The following is a 15,681-nucleotide window of genomic DNA, read 5'->3' as shown; positions in this document are numbered from 1 at the left end:
ACCATACCTTGCAACCAATGTCCCAGATTCCTCCATCACCATCCCTGGGTATATTCTGTTTCACTGGCAGGAAAGACACACCAGAGGTGGGCGACCCGATGATACAAAATCAGGAGAGAATGCCCCTGGGAGTTCTCAACATTGACTCCCGATCTCATGAAGTCTCTTGCCATGAGGAGAAACATGGGCAAGGAAACATTCTGCTGTGAACATTCTACCTCCACTGTGCTCCCTCAGCTGATGAATTGGTATTTCTCCATGTTGAGCAACACTTGGACGAAGCACTAAGGATAGCCAGGGTACAGGGTGAACTCTGGGTGGGGGAACTTCAATCTCCAGCCAGACTGGGCCTGTGACAAGTGGTGAGAGCACCAAAAAGAGGGAAAAACCTACTTGACTTCACTCTCACCAATCTCCCTGTTGCAGCTGCATCTGTCCATGGCAGTATTGGTAGGAGTGACCAATGCACAATCTTTGTGGAGACAAAGTTCCACATTCACATTAAGGATACTCTCCATCGTGTTGTATGGCACTAGCACTGTGCTAAATGGGATAGATTCAAAACAAATCTAGCTGCTCAAAACTGGGTATTCATGAGACAGTGTGGATTGTCATTGGGAGCAGAATTGTGTTCAAACCAGTATGTGTAATGTGAAATCATTGGGGAGATAGTGGCAGAGTGGTATTGTCACTGGACTGGTAATCCAGAGACCCAGGGTAATGCTCTGGGGACCCGGTGTTCGAATCCCACCATGGCAGATGGTGGAATTTGAATTCAACAAATATCTGGAATTAAAAGTCTAATAATGACCCATCTGGTTTACTAATGTCCTTTAGGGAAGGAAATCTGCTGTCCTCACCTGGTCTGACCTACATGTGACCCACAGGCCCAGATACCACAGACAGAATTCTTAAAAAGAATTCAATGCAGTGCTGTTGTCTCCAGAGCATTTTTGTTATTTTACCTAGACTGCGTTAAGTATGATAAAACCTACCTGATCATGTCTATTATGGTTAGTTAAACACTCAGAATTGGCAAGTACATACATTGAAAAAAAATCCTGTTGCGGTCAAACGAAAGAGGGGAGCCATTGAACCCCTCCTCACTTGATTGTAACAGTAACATGCAACATGTAATTGTAACATGGCTTAGCATATCCTTCACTCTATAAATACCATCAAACCAAGGGATCAACTCTGGTTCAATGGGAGTGCAGGAGAGCATGCCAGGAGCAGCACCAACATACCTAAAAATGAGGTACCAACCTGGTGAAACTACGACACAGGACTACATGTGTGCTGAACAATGGAAACAGCACACTATTGGCAGAGCTAATTGATTTAGCAACCAACTGATCAGAAGAAAGCTCTGGAGTCCTGCAGATGCAATCAGTTCAAAAAAACAAGGCTGAAGCATTTGCAACCACCTTTGATCAGAAGTGCCAAGCGGATGATCCTTCTTTGTCACCTCCTGAGGTCCCCAGCATCACAAGAGGCCAGTTTTAAGTCAATTTGATTCACTCCATCTGTATTCTCATATCGAGAATTGGATGATGGCACTGGATGCAGCAAAGGCTATGGGACCTGACAACATCCTGGCTGTAGTACTGGAGACTTGCCCCAGAACTTGCTGTGCACCCCGCCAAGCCAATCCAGTAAAGCTACAACATGGACATTTACCCAACAATGTGAAAAATTGTCTAGGTATATGCTGCCTACAAAAAGCAGGGCAAATTCAATCCGACTGCCTACAAAAAGCAGAACAAATTCAATACGACTAATTTATCACCCCCTTGATCTACGCTTATTCATCAGCAGAGTAAATGCAAGGGGTCATTGACATTGCTTTCAAGCAGGACTCAGCTTGCTTTTCGATACTCAGTTTGTGCTGCTGGGCTCTGGACCTCACTTACAGTCTTTGTCCGAATGTGGACAAAAGAGCTGAACTCCGGAAGTGAGGTGAGAATGACTGTCCTTGACATCAAGGCAACATTTGACTGAGTGTGGCATCAAGAAGCCCAGTAAAATTGAAGTCAGTAGGAGTCAGGGAAAACTCTTCACTCATTGAGAGTCATATCTAACATAAAGGAAGATGGATGCGTTTGTTGGAGGTCAATCATCTCAGCCCGAAACATGACTGCAGGAGTCCTTCAGGGTAGTGCGCTCAACCATCTTCAGCTGATTTATGAATGACCTTCCCTCCATTATAAGGTCAGAAGTGGGGATGTTCACTGATGATTGCATAATGTTTAGCATCATTGGCGACTCATAAGGTACTGAAGTTGTCCTTGTCCATATGCAGCAAGACATGGACAACATTCAAGCTTGGGCTGTGTTAGATCAATGTGACACGAAAAGAAATCCAAAACTGTATGTATCAAAACTTTACTCTTTTTGCTACTTTTAAAGTGGACTTGCTGCTGAACCAAAAAGAAATGACTGCTACAAGTCACATGAGCACAGGATTGGCCCCTTGTTCTAGAAACTGCCAACAAGAGTTACAAGAACAAAAGGATCCTCCTCATCACCTTGAGACCTCACAGCCAATTATAAGAACATTATAATGGATGTCATTTGCATCCTGATAAGCTTGTCCCTCTAGCAGAGTCAGAGGGTCTGCCTAGGCAACGGCTTCCAGACACAATACCCTCAGTATGGATGGTAACTCTTTCAAAAGCTAACGGCTTGCAATTATCAGTTCTGAAATCAAAGTCCCAAAGTTCCAGAGACTAGATAAACAACCCTTCTGAAATCATTGTGGAGAAACAAGGTCACATGACTCAAGTGACCATTTTGAAATTTCTGTATTCCCTTGAGGCCTAAGAAATCCTTTGTCTGCTGTTTAACATCCAACCGATGAACACCAAAAAGCAGAACTCCAGGCTAAATAAAAGCCTGCTCTTTGAAGCTTGTCTCTGCTGGAAGATTTCCGACTATCACCTGCAGAACTGTTCCAGTGTCTGTGTACCAACTTTATTTTGTGGTATCAGCACCAACTTTAAAGAGAACTCTACAACTCCTGTCTTCAGCCAGCTGAACTCAAGCTCCTACGTGAAAGAGCTCCTCACTGGACTCTGACACTGGACTCTGATTATCACGTGAACTAATATTCATTTCTGTGGTTCTTTTACTGTTACTATCTATAGTTGTAAAGAAATATTTTCTATCCACCACCCCCCTTTCTGTGTGGGGGTGTGTGTGTGTAGTGGAGTGAGACATTGCGAACACTCCTCCCCAGGGTTTTGAGTGTGAATAAACTAACCTTCTGAATTGATCATAATGTACATTTGCTGCAAGTTACGACTAAATTGGATCTCTCAAATTGAGGGTTTGGGAAAATACACCACAGCAAACTTTAAAAATAATTCTAAACGCCTTCTGCTTATGGACAGTTGGTGAGAGGAAAGAAGTTTAGTTTGCCTGTCTCTTCTGCCCATAAGAACTGATAAGTGACAAGTAGCATTCACACCACACAAGTGCCAGGCGATGACCATCTCCAGCAGGAGAGAATATAACCATCTCCCTTTGATGTTCAAAGGCATTCCCATCGCTGAGTCACCCACTGTCAATCTGGGGGCTAGCATTGACCAGTTACTTAACTGGACTGGTGGCCATATAAATACTGTGGCTACAAGAGCAAGTCAGAGACTGAGAATTCTGGTGACTCCTTCAGCTCCTGACTTCCCTCTACAATGTTAGGAGTATGATGGAATAAGAACATGAACGCAAGAAATAGGAGTAGACCCCATGGGCAGTTGAGCCTGCTCCGCTTTTCAAAACGATCATGGCTGATTTTGGATTTCAACTCCACTTTCTTGCCTCCTCCCCATATCCCTTGATTCCCTGAGAGACAAAAAACCTGTCTATCCCAACCTTAAATGTATTCAACGATGGAGCATCCACAACCCTCTGTGGTAGAGAATTCCAACGATTCACAACCTTTTGAGTGAAGTTATTTTTCCTGATCACACTTCTAAATGATTGGCCCCTCATTCTGAGACTGTGCCCGGTGTTTTAAATTCCCTGCCCAGTGGAAACAATCTCTCAGCATCTACCCTATCAAGCCCCTTCAGAATCCTACATGTTTAAATGAGATCGCTTCTCATTCTTCTTAATTCCAGAGTATATAGGTCCAATTTACTCAGCTTCTCATCAGAGAACAACCCTCTCATCCTTGGGACTAATTTAGTGAACCTTCGTTGTACCGCCTCCAGTGCAACCATGTCTTTTCTTAAATGTGGAGACTAAAACTGCACACAGTTCTCCAGGTTTGGTCTCACCAAAAGCCTGTACAATTGTAGGAGGACTCCTTTATTTCTATACTGCAATCCTCTTGCAATAAAGGCCAACATGTCATTTGCCTTTCGAATTGCTTGTTGTACTTGCATGCTAACTCTGCGCTCCTTGTACTAGCACACCCAAGTCTCGTTGAACATCAGCACTTGGAAGTTTCTCACCGTTTAAAAAGTATTCTGCTTTTCTATTCTTACTACTAAAGTGAATAAATTCACACTTCCCTACATTATAATCCATTTACCATGTCGTTGCATTTGTGTTCTCCCCACAGCTTAACTTTTACACCTAGCTTTGTATCATCAGCAAACTTAGATTCATTACTCTCTGTCTATTCATCTAAGTCATTAATATAGATTATAAATATCTGAAGCATCAGCACTGATTCTTGTGGCACTGTGGAGTGTATACCAACTGCCTACCAACTTGAAAATGGTTTGTTTATGCCCACTTTCTGCTTCCTGTCTGTTAACCAATCCTGTACCCATGCTAATATATTACCCCCAACTCTATGAGCCCTTATCTTGCCATTAATCTATTGTGTAGCACCTTGTCAAATGCTTTTTGGACATCCAGGTATACAAAATCTACTGGTTCCCCTTTATCTACCCTACTAGTTAGATCTTCAAAAAATCTCCAATAAAGTTGTCAAGCAGGATTTCCCTTTACTAAAACCATATTGACTTATTTTTAACCATACAATGCATTTTTAAGTGCATTGTTAACCCTTCCTTAATAATAGATTCCAGCATTTTCCCAACAACTGATGTTAGGCTGACAGGAACAAAAACAGAAAATGCTGGGAAAACTCAGCAGGTCTAACAGCACCTTTGGAGAGAAAAACAGAGTTAACCTTTCAAGTCCGTATGACTCTTCTTCAGATGTTAGGCTAACAGAAATTCACTGTTTACTCGCTCCCTTCTTTCTGGAAAGACATTGACTAACTTCCATTCTGATGGGACCGTTCCCAAAACTAAGGAATTTTGGAAAATCATAGCCACCTCTTTTCGAATCCTGGGGTGTAGACCATCTGGTCCTGGGAAATTTTCGGAGTTTAGTCTCTTAAGTTTCCCCAATACTTTTCCCCTGTTGTTATTAATTACTTTAATTTCCTCACTCTTTTTAGCACCTAGGTTACTGTCAATTTTTGGTATGAAATTTGTGTCTTCTACTGTGAAGACAGACACAAATTATTTGTTCAATGCCTGATGCCCAATTATAATTTCTCTTGCCTCTGTTTCTAAAGAACAATTTACTTTAGCTACTCTTTTCCTTTTTTAACTTATAAAAACTCTTACAATCTGTTTTTATATTCCTGGCATGATTACTCTTTTTTTTTCTTTTTTTATCAACTTTTTGATGGCCCTTTGTCGGATTCCAAAAGACTCCCAGTCCTCAGACTTGTTGCCGTCTTTTGCAAAGTTGTAAACCTCTCCTTTAAATCTAATACTGTCCTTAACTTTCTGAGTGCTGAATACTCTCCACTTGCTTGGATATGTGCAGCTCCAAGAACACTCAAGAAGCTTGACCTTTTCCAGGGTAAAGCAGGCCAGTTGATCGGCACCCCATCTACCTTAAACATTCAGTGAGTGCTGGTGGTGGAGGGAGTGGCAGCAGTATGTACCATCTACAAAATGCACTGCAGGAACTTGTCAAGGCTTCTTTTGTAGCATACTCCAAACACGCGATCTTTACTACCTAGATGAGCAAGGACAACAAATACATGGAAGCACCATCATCTGCACGTTCCTCTCCAAGCCCCGCACCATCCTGACTTGCAACTATCATGTCGTTCTTTCACAGTCGCTTGTCAGAAACCTGGAATTTCCTTCCTAGCAGCTCTTTGTTTGTTCCTACCACATGCACTGCAACAATTCAAGTAGGTGCCTCACCACCACTGCCTCAAGGCCAGTTAGGTTTGGGCAACAAATCATGGCGTTGCCAGCAAGGCTCACATCCTATGAATGATTAAAAAAGGAAAATGGGTGTTCTAGCTCAAAAGTTTTACACTTGCATCAACCAACTACCCTCCTTAAACTGCTGAGTGTTTCAATACAATTGAGTGGCTTGCTCCACAGGTTAAGAGAAGGGACTAGGAGACAGCCATACTAATGTGGGGGTGAAGTGACATATAGGTTGGATTGGGTAAGGACAACAGGTTTCTTCTGTAAAGGATGTTAGCAAAGCAGTTAAGTATTTAAAACAATCCAAGAACTTCATGGTCACTTGAGTTTAACAAACGCAATTTCCATCATTGTAAAGCTGGAGTTAATTTTCAATATGACAATGTGAAGTACCAGCAACTTCATAAGCCTCCATTCCTGAAGTGTCTGTAAAATATGTCTGCTTGGCTCAGTTGGCAATAACGCCCCTTATGATTCAGAAGGTCGTGTGTTGAAAACCTACCCCATGACCTAAGCACATGACTTAAACTGATACTTGAGTGCTTTACAGAATTTTGAGGCACTGTCTTTCAGATGAAATATTAAACTCAGACACAGCCTGTCTGTTCTGAAGGTTCAAGTGGATGTAAATCCCTTGCCATTATTCGAAGAAGGGCCTTGAGTTGTTTCATCATTTTGGCAAATGTTACTTCTTCAAAGAACATGACCAAAGCAGATTAACTGATCATTTATCTCATTGCCATTTCTGGGGCATACAAGTATCAATTTATTGCAATATAGCGGAATTAAAGCTTAAAATAATTGAAAGGACAATTTCGTTATGAATACTATTTGATGAATTAAATATTGTAAATCATTTTTTAAAAACTTTAATGTGAATTATTTGGCAATGTAATATCTATGGTAATGTTTAGGAGAAAGCAAGGTAGCAGAGCAAAACACCTCATTTCAGAAATTCTGTGGACAAAACTACACAAACTGTGATTTTCATTGATCAGATGCCATGTAACTTAAACATATGTTATAATGACAGTTGTATGGAATGAAATTTTATATTTATTTAAATATAATGGTAAAAAGGCAGGTTCGAATTGTTAGATAGCAGTTGGCTATTCCCTCCCCTAACTTCAAAATAGTTGCTTGTTTAGGTGGTTTCTGGAGTTATTAATTTGATAGAGGTATCAAAGTTGAGAATCAGGCTTCAACAATCCTGTAAAGTAATAAGAAATCATAATCAATGATATTCTATCTTTTGGAAAAGTTTACCAAATTTGCAATGGGACGCTGCAATGTTTCCAAGGTGAGAATCATAATTGCTGATGGAGAATCTAATTGGTAGGATTTTGAAATGGTAATAACTTGGTTTGCATATTTTGTTGGAATATTTTACTCCTGTACTTGCATTGGTCCATTTTCTCAGCCATACCCCATAAAACCTAATTTGGCCAAGTACATATTAAGCACCTCAATGACTGTGTGAATTTGAGACTCATCAATTTTCAATGGTGCTATAACCTGGTACTGCATACTGGAGTACCATGCTTTAATTGTAATGCTTGTTGCCCCATCCTGATGCTGAAAAGCTATTGTGTTTCAAGAGCAGTGTAGCTTGAGGCTGTTAAAAATTTTGCTGAATTACTCTTAACTTTTGATTTGTTCAGCTTCTGTATGCATTTGAATGTGAGTCTGGTTGGCAGAACTTTAAGAAATGCACATTGTTAACAGATTTGATCTTAGTGTTGAGTTTTCTTTGTTTCTTCAGCGTTTGAGGAACTGGAGAAAGCACTGGTTGCAGCTCAGAAATCTGAAGATAGGCGTAAAAAGCTGAAGCAGGAGATGGAAAAGCGAATGACAGCTATGGAGCAATCAAATGAAGAGCAACAAAAGAGCTTGCAACAGGAGCTCACACGGGTTAAGCTAGAAGTGGTTAATGTCAAGAAGGTAAGAAAATTCATAGCAGATAAAATGTAATGGTCTGAGGACTTGTAAAACTTTGATCGATTTATTTTTGCAGCACATAGAGTTGATAACTGATTTGGTATCTGATAAATGCCCCTGTATTGCTTTACACACGGGAATTATGGGTGAGGGGTTTCTGCTGAGTTTCATCTTTCCACGAGCACAAATAATGTTCATTCCTTATTCCTCACAAAAGCACATACCCTTAAAAATAACTGCATATTTGGACATTTTCCCTTGCATCATTTAAAAAGGAAAGACTTCTGGGGAGTACCCAAGGACTTTACTTTAAAAAGGCCTCAGGAGTAAAAATAAATCATCCCAGAATCCTGAAATTTAAGTTGAAAATTTTTGGAGCGGTTTCATTTGAATTGGTACTCAATGGCCGAGATCTTTCAGAGGCAAAGCGAGGGCACTCACTGCTAACCTTGAAGAAAGCTTCTCTCAAAGATCTAGCGATCTCCATGTGTGGTTTTTTCCTCCTTTGCCAAAGGAAGTTTAAATCTGGTACCAAGTCAAGGGGCCATGTTGACACAGCCGTGACAATGTCAGCAAACAGGTAAGGAACTAAGTGCAGTGACATATTCACACAGCCAAGTAAGAAATTAAAAGCACTTAATACCTCTCACTTTTAATTTGAATTTTTAGTTGGTGAAATAATGCCACCTAGTTGACAGTCGATATTGATGATTTAAAAATATGGAGAGGTGGAGGGGAAAGTGAAGATGTATGTTTTTAATTTATTGAATATGTGATTTGTGTGTGGTATTTGGTTGTGGTTTAATGGCCAGTTATGCATTTATCTAGTTAATAATTGTCTTAGATTTTATGAACTTCTGAATTGACTTACACAGTGCTGTGGAATTTGTAGTCCAATGTTGTTTCAGGTTGAACCATAAATCTGCAATAAACCTCATTTGATTGGATGTAGCTTGACTAGTGGACATGTGGAATGTTTTATGATTGTAAAACTACAATGGAATGTTTAAACAAGCTGACTACACTGTAGCTAGGACTTGGGCAACAAATGTTCAGCACTGAAATTCACATGTGCTGTTCATTAATCTTAGCATGTTCCCAAGTCACTGCAATATAGAAATATAAAACCTAATCTAAAATAATAAAAATAGCTGTTTCCTTTAAAGCATCTGGATTTCATGGATCATGCAGTGGTGTGTTCATTATCCACCTTCATTGTTTTGACATGGACAATGCTATCTGACTTAAAAGCAGAAAAGGCTGGAACTTCACAATATCTGTTAAGAGAAAAAACTTTCATGCATTGTTCGTTGGAATTATAAAGTGGATAATTGTAAAATAGATAATAAAAGAGCTCTTCAGTCAGAATAAATAAATCAAGGCAGATTGGTTGCGTAGGAGGAGGGAAGAATAAGTAAAGGACAAGAATATGTATTCCTTTCAAAGAGAAATCAACTGGTCAGAAAACAACTTTTTATGAAGCATGTAAGATATGAACATTAACATTTGTGACGAATATCTAGTTTATGGTTCATGGTATTAATTTAGAGGGAATGTTTAGTTCTGGGAAGATTGTTATTTTGAAAATGGCAAGGCAGAGGGTTATCCCTGTTTGTTTAATAGAGTAATAAGAAATAGAGCCATAAAACAGCAAGTGGGCTTACTTAGCTGGAGATGTGATGTCTACACTTTGCAAAGAAGTGCAGTCTGGCGAAATTTTTGTTTCGGGAGAGTTAAATTAGTTTAAAAGCATTCAGTGAACCCTGAAAGGCTATGTTGTCATGGAGGGTGGAGCTTAAGAAGGTTCCCTAGTTTCAGTTTATCTGTGTGTATGCTGGGAGAGAGAAGAGTTGCAGATTGGACATTGTGTGGTTTGCAGCTCACAGAAAAGCCTTGGGAGCTATTAGGTACAGCTGGGGCTCAGGAGAAGTCCTGGGGAGCTGAGAAGGTGGCGGAAGGTCACTAGTTCTGTACTCAAGAGGGTTAGAGCTCAGAAGAAGCCTGGGGAGCCATTTAAAGCTCGGTGCAGCCGGGAGACTGGAATCCAGAGAAACCCGGGACAGTGCCAGCTTAGTAAAGATGGCTATCTGTGCAATAGTTGGAAGGGTGCCGGTAATTAGAGGTGAGAATGCAGCTTTGTGAATCCCATGGAACGCAGCCTCAGGAGGAGAGATTGAACCATCAGGAGGTGAGCAGTAATTGAGGCAGTCTGAGTCGGAGCAGCGTTTGAGGGAATTCAGAAGCTAGATCTTTGAAGGTCAAGAGATGAACTCCCTCATGAGGAAAACAGTTTTAACGAGATTTTGTGAATCTCACTGATCAAACTGACGCCTGGTGGGTTGCTGAGAAATCTGAGAGATCTGACTTGGTCGCATCTGCCATTTAACGTGCAGTGTGGTGTGTTCAACCGCAATTTGCTTGCTAATTCATATTTACCTCGTCCGTTCTGAACGCTAGAGTATAAGATAGATAATGTTGATTGTTTCACTTTTCTGACTTTGTATAGTAAAGTTTATTTTGCGCATTTAAAACCGTGGAATCTTGTGGCTTTATTCCCCTAGTGGGTAACTGGGATTTCAAATTTTGTCCACTTTAAACAGAAAGTTACTGTCCCTAAACAGATCATAATACATGATATGTAAAGGTTATTTCAGTGAGATAATGGATGGAACAAATAGGCATGAGAAAAAGTGATGAAAAGGCATGGGAAAGAGAGACACAAAAAAATTGGAGAAATAATAGGAAATAACTGCAAATGCAGGAAATTTAAAATATAAATGAAAGTACTTCAAACATAAAGCAGATTTGTTAGCACTAAAAAGACAGGCCAATACCACCTTCAAACCTAGCCCTCACAACACTGTATTCTGATGAAGTATTTATACTTGAGATACAAACTCAGCATGTTTTTCACCCAAATGCTTCTGACCCACTGTATATTCTCAGCACACTCTACTAGGCAAAAATGGAGGCAGTTACGGTTTCAAATTGTTGAAGCCATTGTTCAAACCAGAGGATGTCAGTGTAGAGGAGAAAATGAGAAAATTATATTGCTCCTGAAACTTGTGATCGATGTAACAGTGTATGTGGACTAAAGGAAGTGGAATTATCAAATGGTGAGCCATATGGAGGTCATGAACATATTTGCTGATCGAAATGCTCGGCAGATTGATCACCGAATCCTCGTGTGGAGGAAACTGTAGCATGGACCATAAATGCAATGCGCTGGATTGGAGGAAGTACATATAAAGTACTGTCTCACACAGGAAGGAGTCTCTGGGGCCCTGCACAATGGTGTGGGAAGATGTTGCATTTGTTAGAGAGGAAGGGCAGCTGAAAATCAGTGATGCAAGGTGGATAAAGGTATGGTCCTTTGTGATTGGGGAGTGCAAATTGTAATCAGTAGGTAGATTTGTGCTTTTGGGCAATACAAAATAATGTGATTTGGGGGCAGGAGGATGCAAAGTGAGGATAAGGGGGTAATCTGTCATTGTTACGAAGAAGAAATGAAAGCAGAGGCATGAGAAATGGAGCTGACCTGGTCAGTAGCCACATCCATCATGAACAAGGAACTTAACAAAATTAGAGGGCACTTTGAAAAATTGACTTGGCAGGTCATTGTCAGAGATAGAGTCTTTTCAAAATGTGGGATGAGAGGGAATACACTTTGCATAGCGGTGGAAGACCCAGGCCCTGTAAGTGATGTCTATGGAATGCTCATTACAAGAGGTGGCGAGAGAGAGAAGTAAAGTGAGAGGTTGGGCACAAGAAGGGGAGTAATGATTGGAAATTGTAACATAGGCAGTAATTTTTTTAAATATAGCTTTGACTATAATTGAGGATGAGCACAGAGGGGGTCTTCAGTAGGATTGGAACAAGGGGACGGTGGAGTAGTGGTAATTTTACTGCACTAGTAATCCAGAAGCCCAGGCTAATGCTTTGGGGACAGGGGTTCAAATCCCACCATGGCAGATGGTGGAATTTAAATTCAATTAATTAATAAATCTGGAATTAAAAGCTCACCTCTCTTGAATGGCAGAGCAGGCTCAACAGGCCATATTGTCTACTCCTCCTATTTCTTGAGTTCTTGAAACTACGCAGGAAGAGAGAGAATAGATGACTGACATGCCGTCAAGAAGGACCAGACTAGTAATGCAGGAATCCCCTGAGTACATTTCACTCCCAGTTCTAAATACTGGTGAGAGTGATGATTCATCTGGGGAGTGCAGCCAGAGCAAAGTCCATGGCACCACACCTGGCTCAGCTGTACAGAGAGGCACAAGGACAATTAGAAAAGGAGCAGTGATAAGGAATTCGATAGGTTTCTGCAGCCGCAGCCATGAATCCAAGATGGTATGTTGCCTCCCTGGTGCCAGCGTCAACTATGCCACTAAGAGGCTGTACAACACTCTGAGGGAGGAGGGTGAACAGCTAACAGTCATGGCCCTCATCGATACCAACAGCATAGGCAGGAAGAGGGATGTGGTTTTAAATTCAGAGTTTAGGAAACATGGAAGGAAACTAGCAAAAAGGACCCCAAAAATAGTAACCCCCAGATCAATCCTGGTACCAAGCACGAGTGAATATGGAAATAGGAAGTTGGAGCAGATGAATGCGTGGCTGGAGGGAGAGTGCAGGAGGGAAGGCTTTAGATTCCTGGGACATTGGGACTAGTTCTGGGGAATATGGGACCTGCACAGGTCGGATGGGTTACGGTTGAACTGAGCAGGGATGAATCTCCTCGTGCTATTGGGAATGGTTTAAACTAACTTGGCTAGGATGTGGAAACCAGGCAGTAATATTTGAGAGGAACTTCAAGATGCACAGAGAATTGCGAGAGGCCGATAGCACCAGGGTAGGAAATAGTAAGATGTTAGGTGCAATTAGAGTAAGAGGAAATATAATAAAGCCTAAATTAGTGCCATGTATGTTAATACGCCAAGTGTGGTAAATCAGGTTGGTGAGCTACAGGTGCAGACAGCCACAGGGAGATATGATGATGTGGCTGTAACAGAGACATAGCTCAAAGAAGGGCAGGATTGGGTACTAAATCTTCCTGGAGACAAGGTCTTCAGGAAAGCTAGGGAAGAAAAAGGAGGGGTAGCAGTATTGATTAAGAAGGACATTACAGTGCTGGAGAGAGAAGATGTTCCAGAGGGTCAAAGACAGAATCTATTTTGCTCCAGCTGAGAAACCATTAAGGCACCATTACATTGCTGGGATGTATTTTATATGCCACCAACTTGTAAGAAAGTTGTAGAGGAATATATTTGCAAGGAAATTACAGAACGGGGTAAGAATTATGGAGGAGTTGTAATAGGGGACTAGAATTATCCTAATGTAGACTTACAAAGTGATAGTGTAAAGGGTGGAGAGAGGCAAGAGTTTCTAGACTATGTTCATGTTTTTACATCACTATGTTTACAGTCCAAAGAGAAAAGAAATGTTGCTGGAGCTATATGGAGGCCATGAAGACCTGTTTTTGGGAATGAGGTGGGCCAAGTGGACTAAGTGTCAGGGGGGAATCATTTAGAGGACTGATCACTGCATCAAAAATTATAAGTTGGCTATGGAAAAGGACAAGGAGAAATTCCGAGTAACAATAATTAATTGGGGAAGAGCAAACTTCAATTGGTGAGAAGGGATGTGCCCCAGACAAATTGAAATTAAAGATTCGCAGGTAAAACTGTAACTGTATTGAGCTGTCTTTAAGGAGAGGATAGTTTGGGTACAGGTAAGGTATATTCCCACAATGCGGGGGAAGGTAAGGTAAAGAAATCCAGAGCTACCTGGATGAGAAAAGAGATGGAGAGTGAGATAAAACAGAAAAAATTATGCATATGACAGTTGTCAGATGGATCTCTCAGCTCCTGACCTCATTCCAGCCTTGGTCCAAACATGGACAAAAAAGCTGAACTCCAGAGGTGAGGTGAGACTGACTGCCCTTGATATCAAGGCAGCATTTGACCAAGTGTGGAACCAAGTAGCCCCAGCAAAATTCAAATCAATGGGAATCAAGGGGAAAACTCCCCACTGGCTGGAGTCATACCTAGCATAAAGGAAGATGGTTGTGATTGTTGGAGGTCAATCATCTCAGGGTAGTGTCCTAGGCCCAGCCATCTTCAGCTGCTTCATGAATTACCTTCCTTCCATCATAAGGTCAGAAGTGGGGATGTTTGCTAATGCAAAGTGTTAATTACCATTCGTGACTCAAATACTGAAGCAGTCGATGTACATATGCAGCAAGACCAGAATAACGTTGAGGCTTGGGCTGATAAGTGGCAAGTAGCGTTCGTGCCACAGAAGAGCCAGGCAATGACTGTATCAAACAAGAGAGAATCTAATCATCTCCCCATTACAATCAATGGCATTGCCATCGCCGAATCTCCCGTTATCAACATGTTAGGGGTTGCCATTGACCATATGCATAACTGAACTAGCCTTATAAATATTGAGGCTACAAGAGCAAGTGAGAGGCTGGGAATTCTGCAGCGCCTAACTCACCACCTGACTCCCCAAGCTTTTCCACCATCTACAAGGCACAATTCAGGAATGCACTGGAATACTCTCCATTTGTCTGGATGAGTGTGGCTTCAACAACACTCGAGCTCAACACAATCCAGGACAAAGCACCCTGCTTAAATGGCAACCCATCCACCACCTTAAACATTCACTCCCCCCACCACTCACTCACAGTGGTACCAGTGTGAACCATCTACAAGATGCACTGCAGCAACATCAAGGCTCCCTTGACAGTACCTTACAAACCCATGACCTCCACTGTCTAGAAGGACAAGAGCAGCAGATGCATGGGAACACCACCATTTTCCCTCCAAGCCACAGACCATCTGTCTTGGAACTATATCTCAGTTCTGGGTCAAAATCCTGGAACTCTTTTTGTAATAGCACCATAGGTCTGCCTACACCACATGGACTGCAGTGGATCAGGAAGGCAGCTCATCACCACCTTCTCAAGGGCAGTTCGGGATGGGCAACAAATGCTGGCCTGGCCAGGATGCTCACATCTCATAAAAGAATTTTTTAAATGTATGTTTACAATACCTTACATAATCATTAAAAACGGCTGGTTTCTGGAGCAATACATTTTATCTAGAGGAAAGTCGAGAATGTGAATCAACTTCTACCAGTTGAGGTCCTTGTGTCACAAGAACAAGATTCCCTTGGTTAGCAGATTTGATAATGTTGGAATGCAACTCAGAACTGGAGCGGATAGAGACAAGTAGATTTCAGTGGATGAGATGATAGATGACGTGAAATGGAGGAGCAGGACAACAACAACTTGGTTGAAGTTGATGTAGCTGAAGGGAGAGATCAGATATGTGAGATAGCATGTGATAGTGTGTTTTTTTTTCATTCATGGGATGTGAACGTCACTGGCTAGGCCAGCATTTATTGCCCATCCCTAACTGCCCTTGTTCAGAGGGCATTTAAGAGCCAACCACATTGTTGTGGGTCTGGAATCACATGTAGACCAGACCAGGTAAGGACGGTAGATTTCCTTTCCTAAAGGACACTAGTGAACCAG

General features: G+C 41.5%; 1 protein-coding gene across 5 annotated transcripts in view; it reads left to right on the top strand.

Moving 5' to 3' along the window:
- Positions 1-15,681, top strand: part of golga4 (golgin A4) — a 212,248-nt gene that overhangs the window by 94,731 nt on the left and 101,836 nt on the right. For all 5 annotated transcript variants that reach the window (XM_078540096.1, XM_078540095.1, XM_078540094.1 and 2 more), the window contains one exon: positions 7,960-8,138. In XM_078540096.1, the coding sequence (XP_078396222.1) occupies positions 7,960-8,138 (179 nt within the window). The remainder of the gene's footprint in view (positions 1-7,959; positions 8,139-15,681) is intronic.

The sequence above is a fragment of the Cetorhinus maximus genome, chromosome 4 (genome assembly GCF_964194155.1).
Source record: "Cetorhinus maximus chromosome 4, sCetMax3.hap1.1, whole genome shotgun sequence".
In the NCBI taxonomy this organism is placed as follows: Eukaryota; Metazoa; Chordata; class Chondrichthyes; order Lamniformes; family Cetorhinidae; genus Cetorhinus; species Cetorhinus maximus.
Note: the sequence above shows the minus strand (reverse complement) of the source record. Positions and strands in the feature narration are given on the sequence as shown.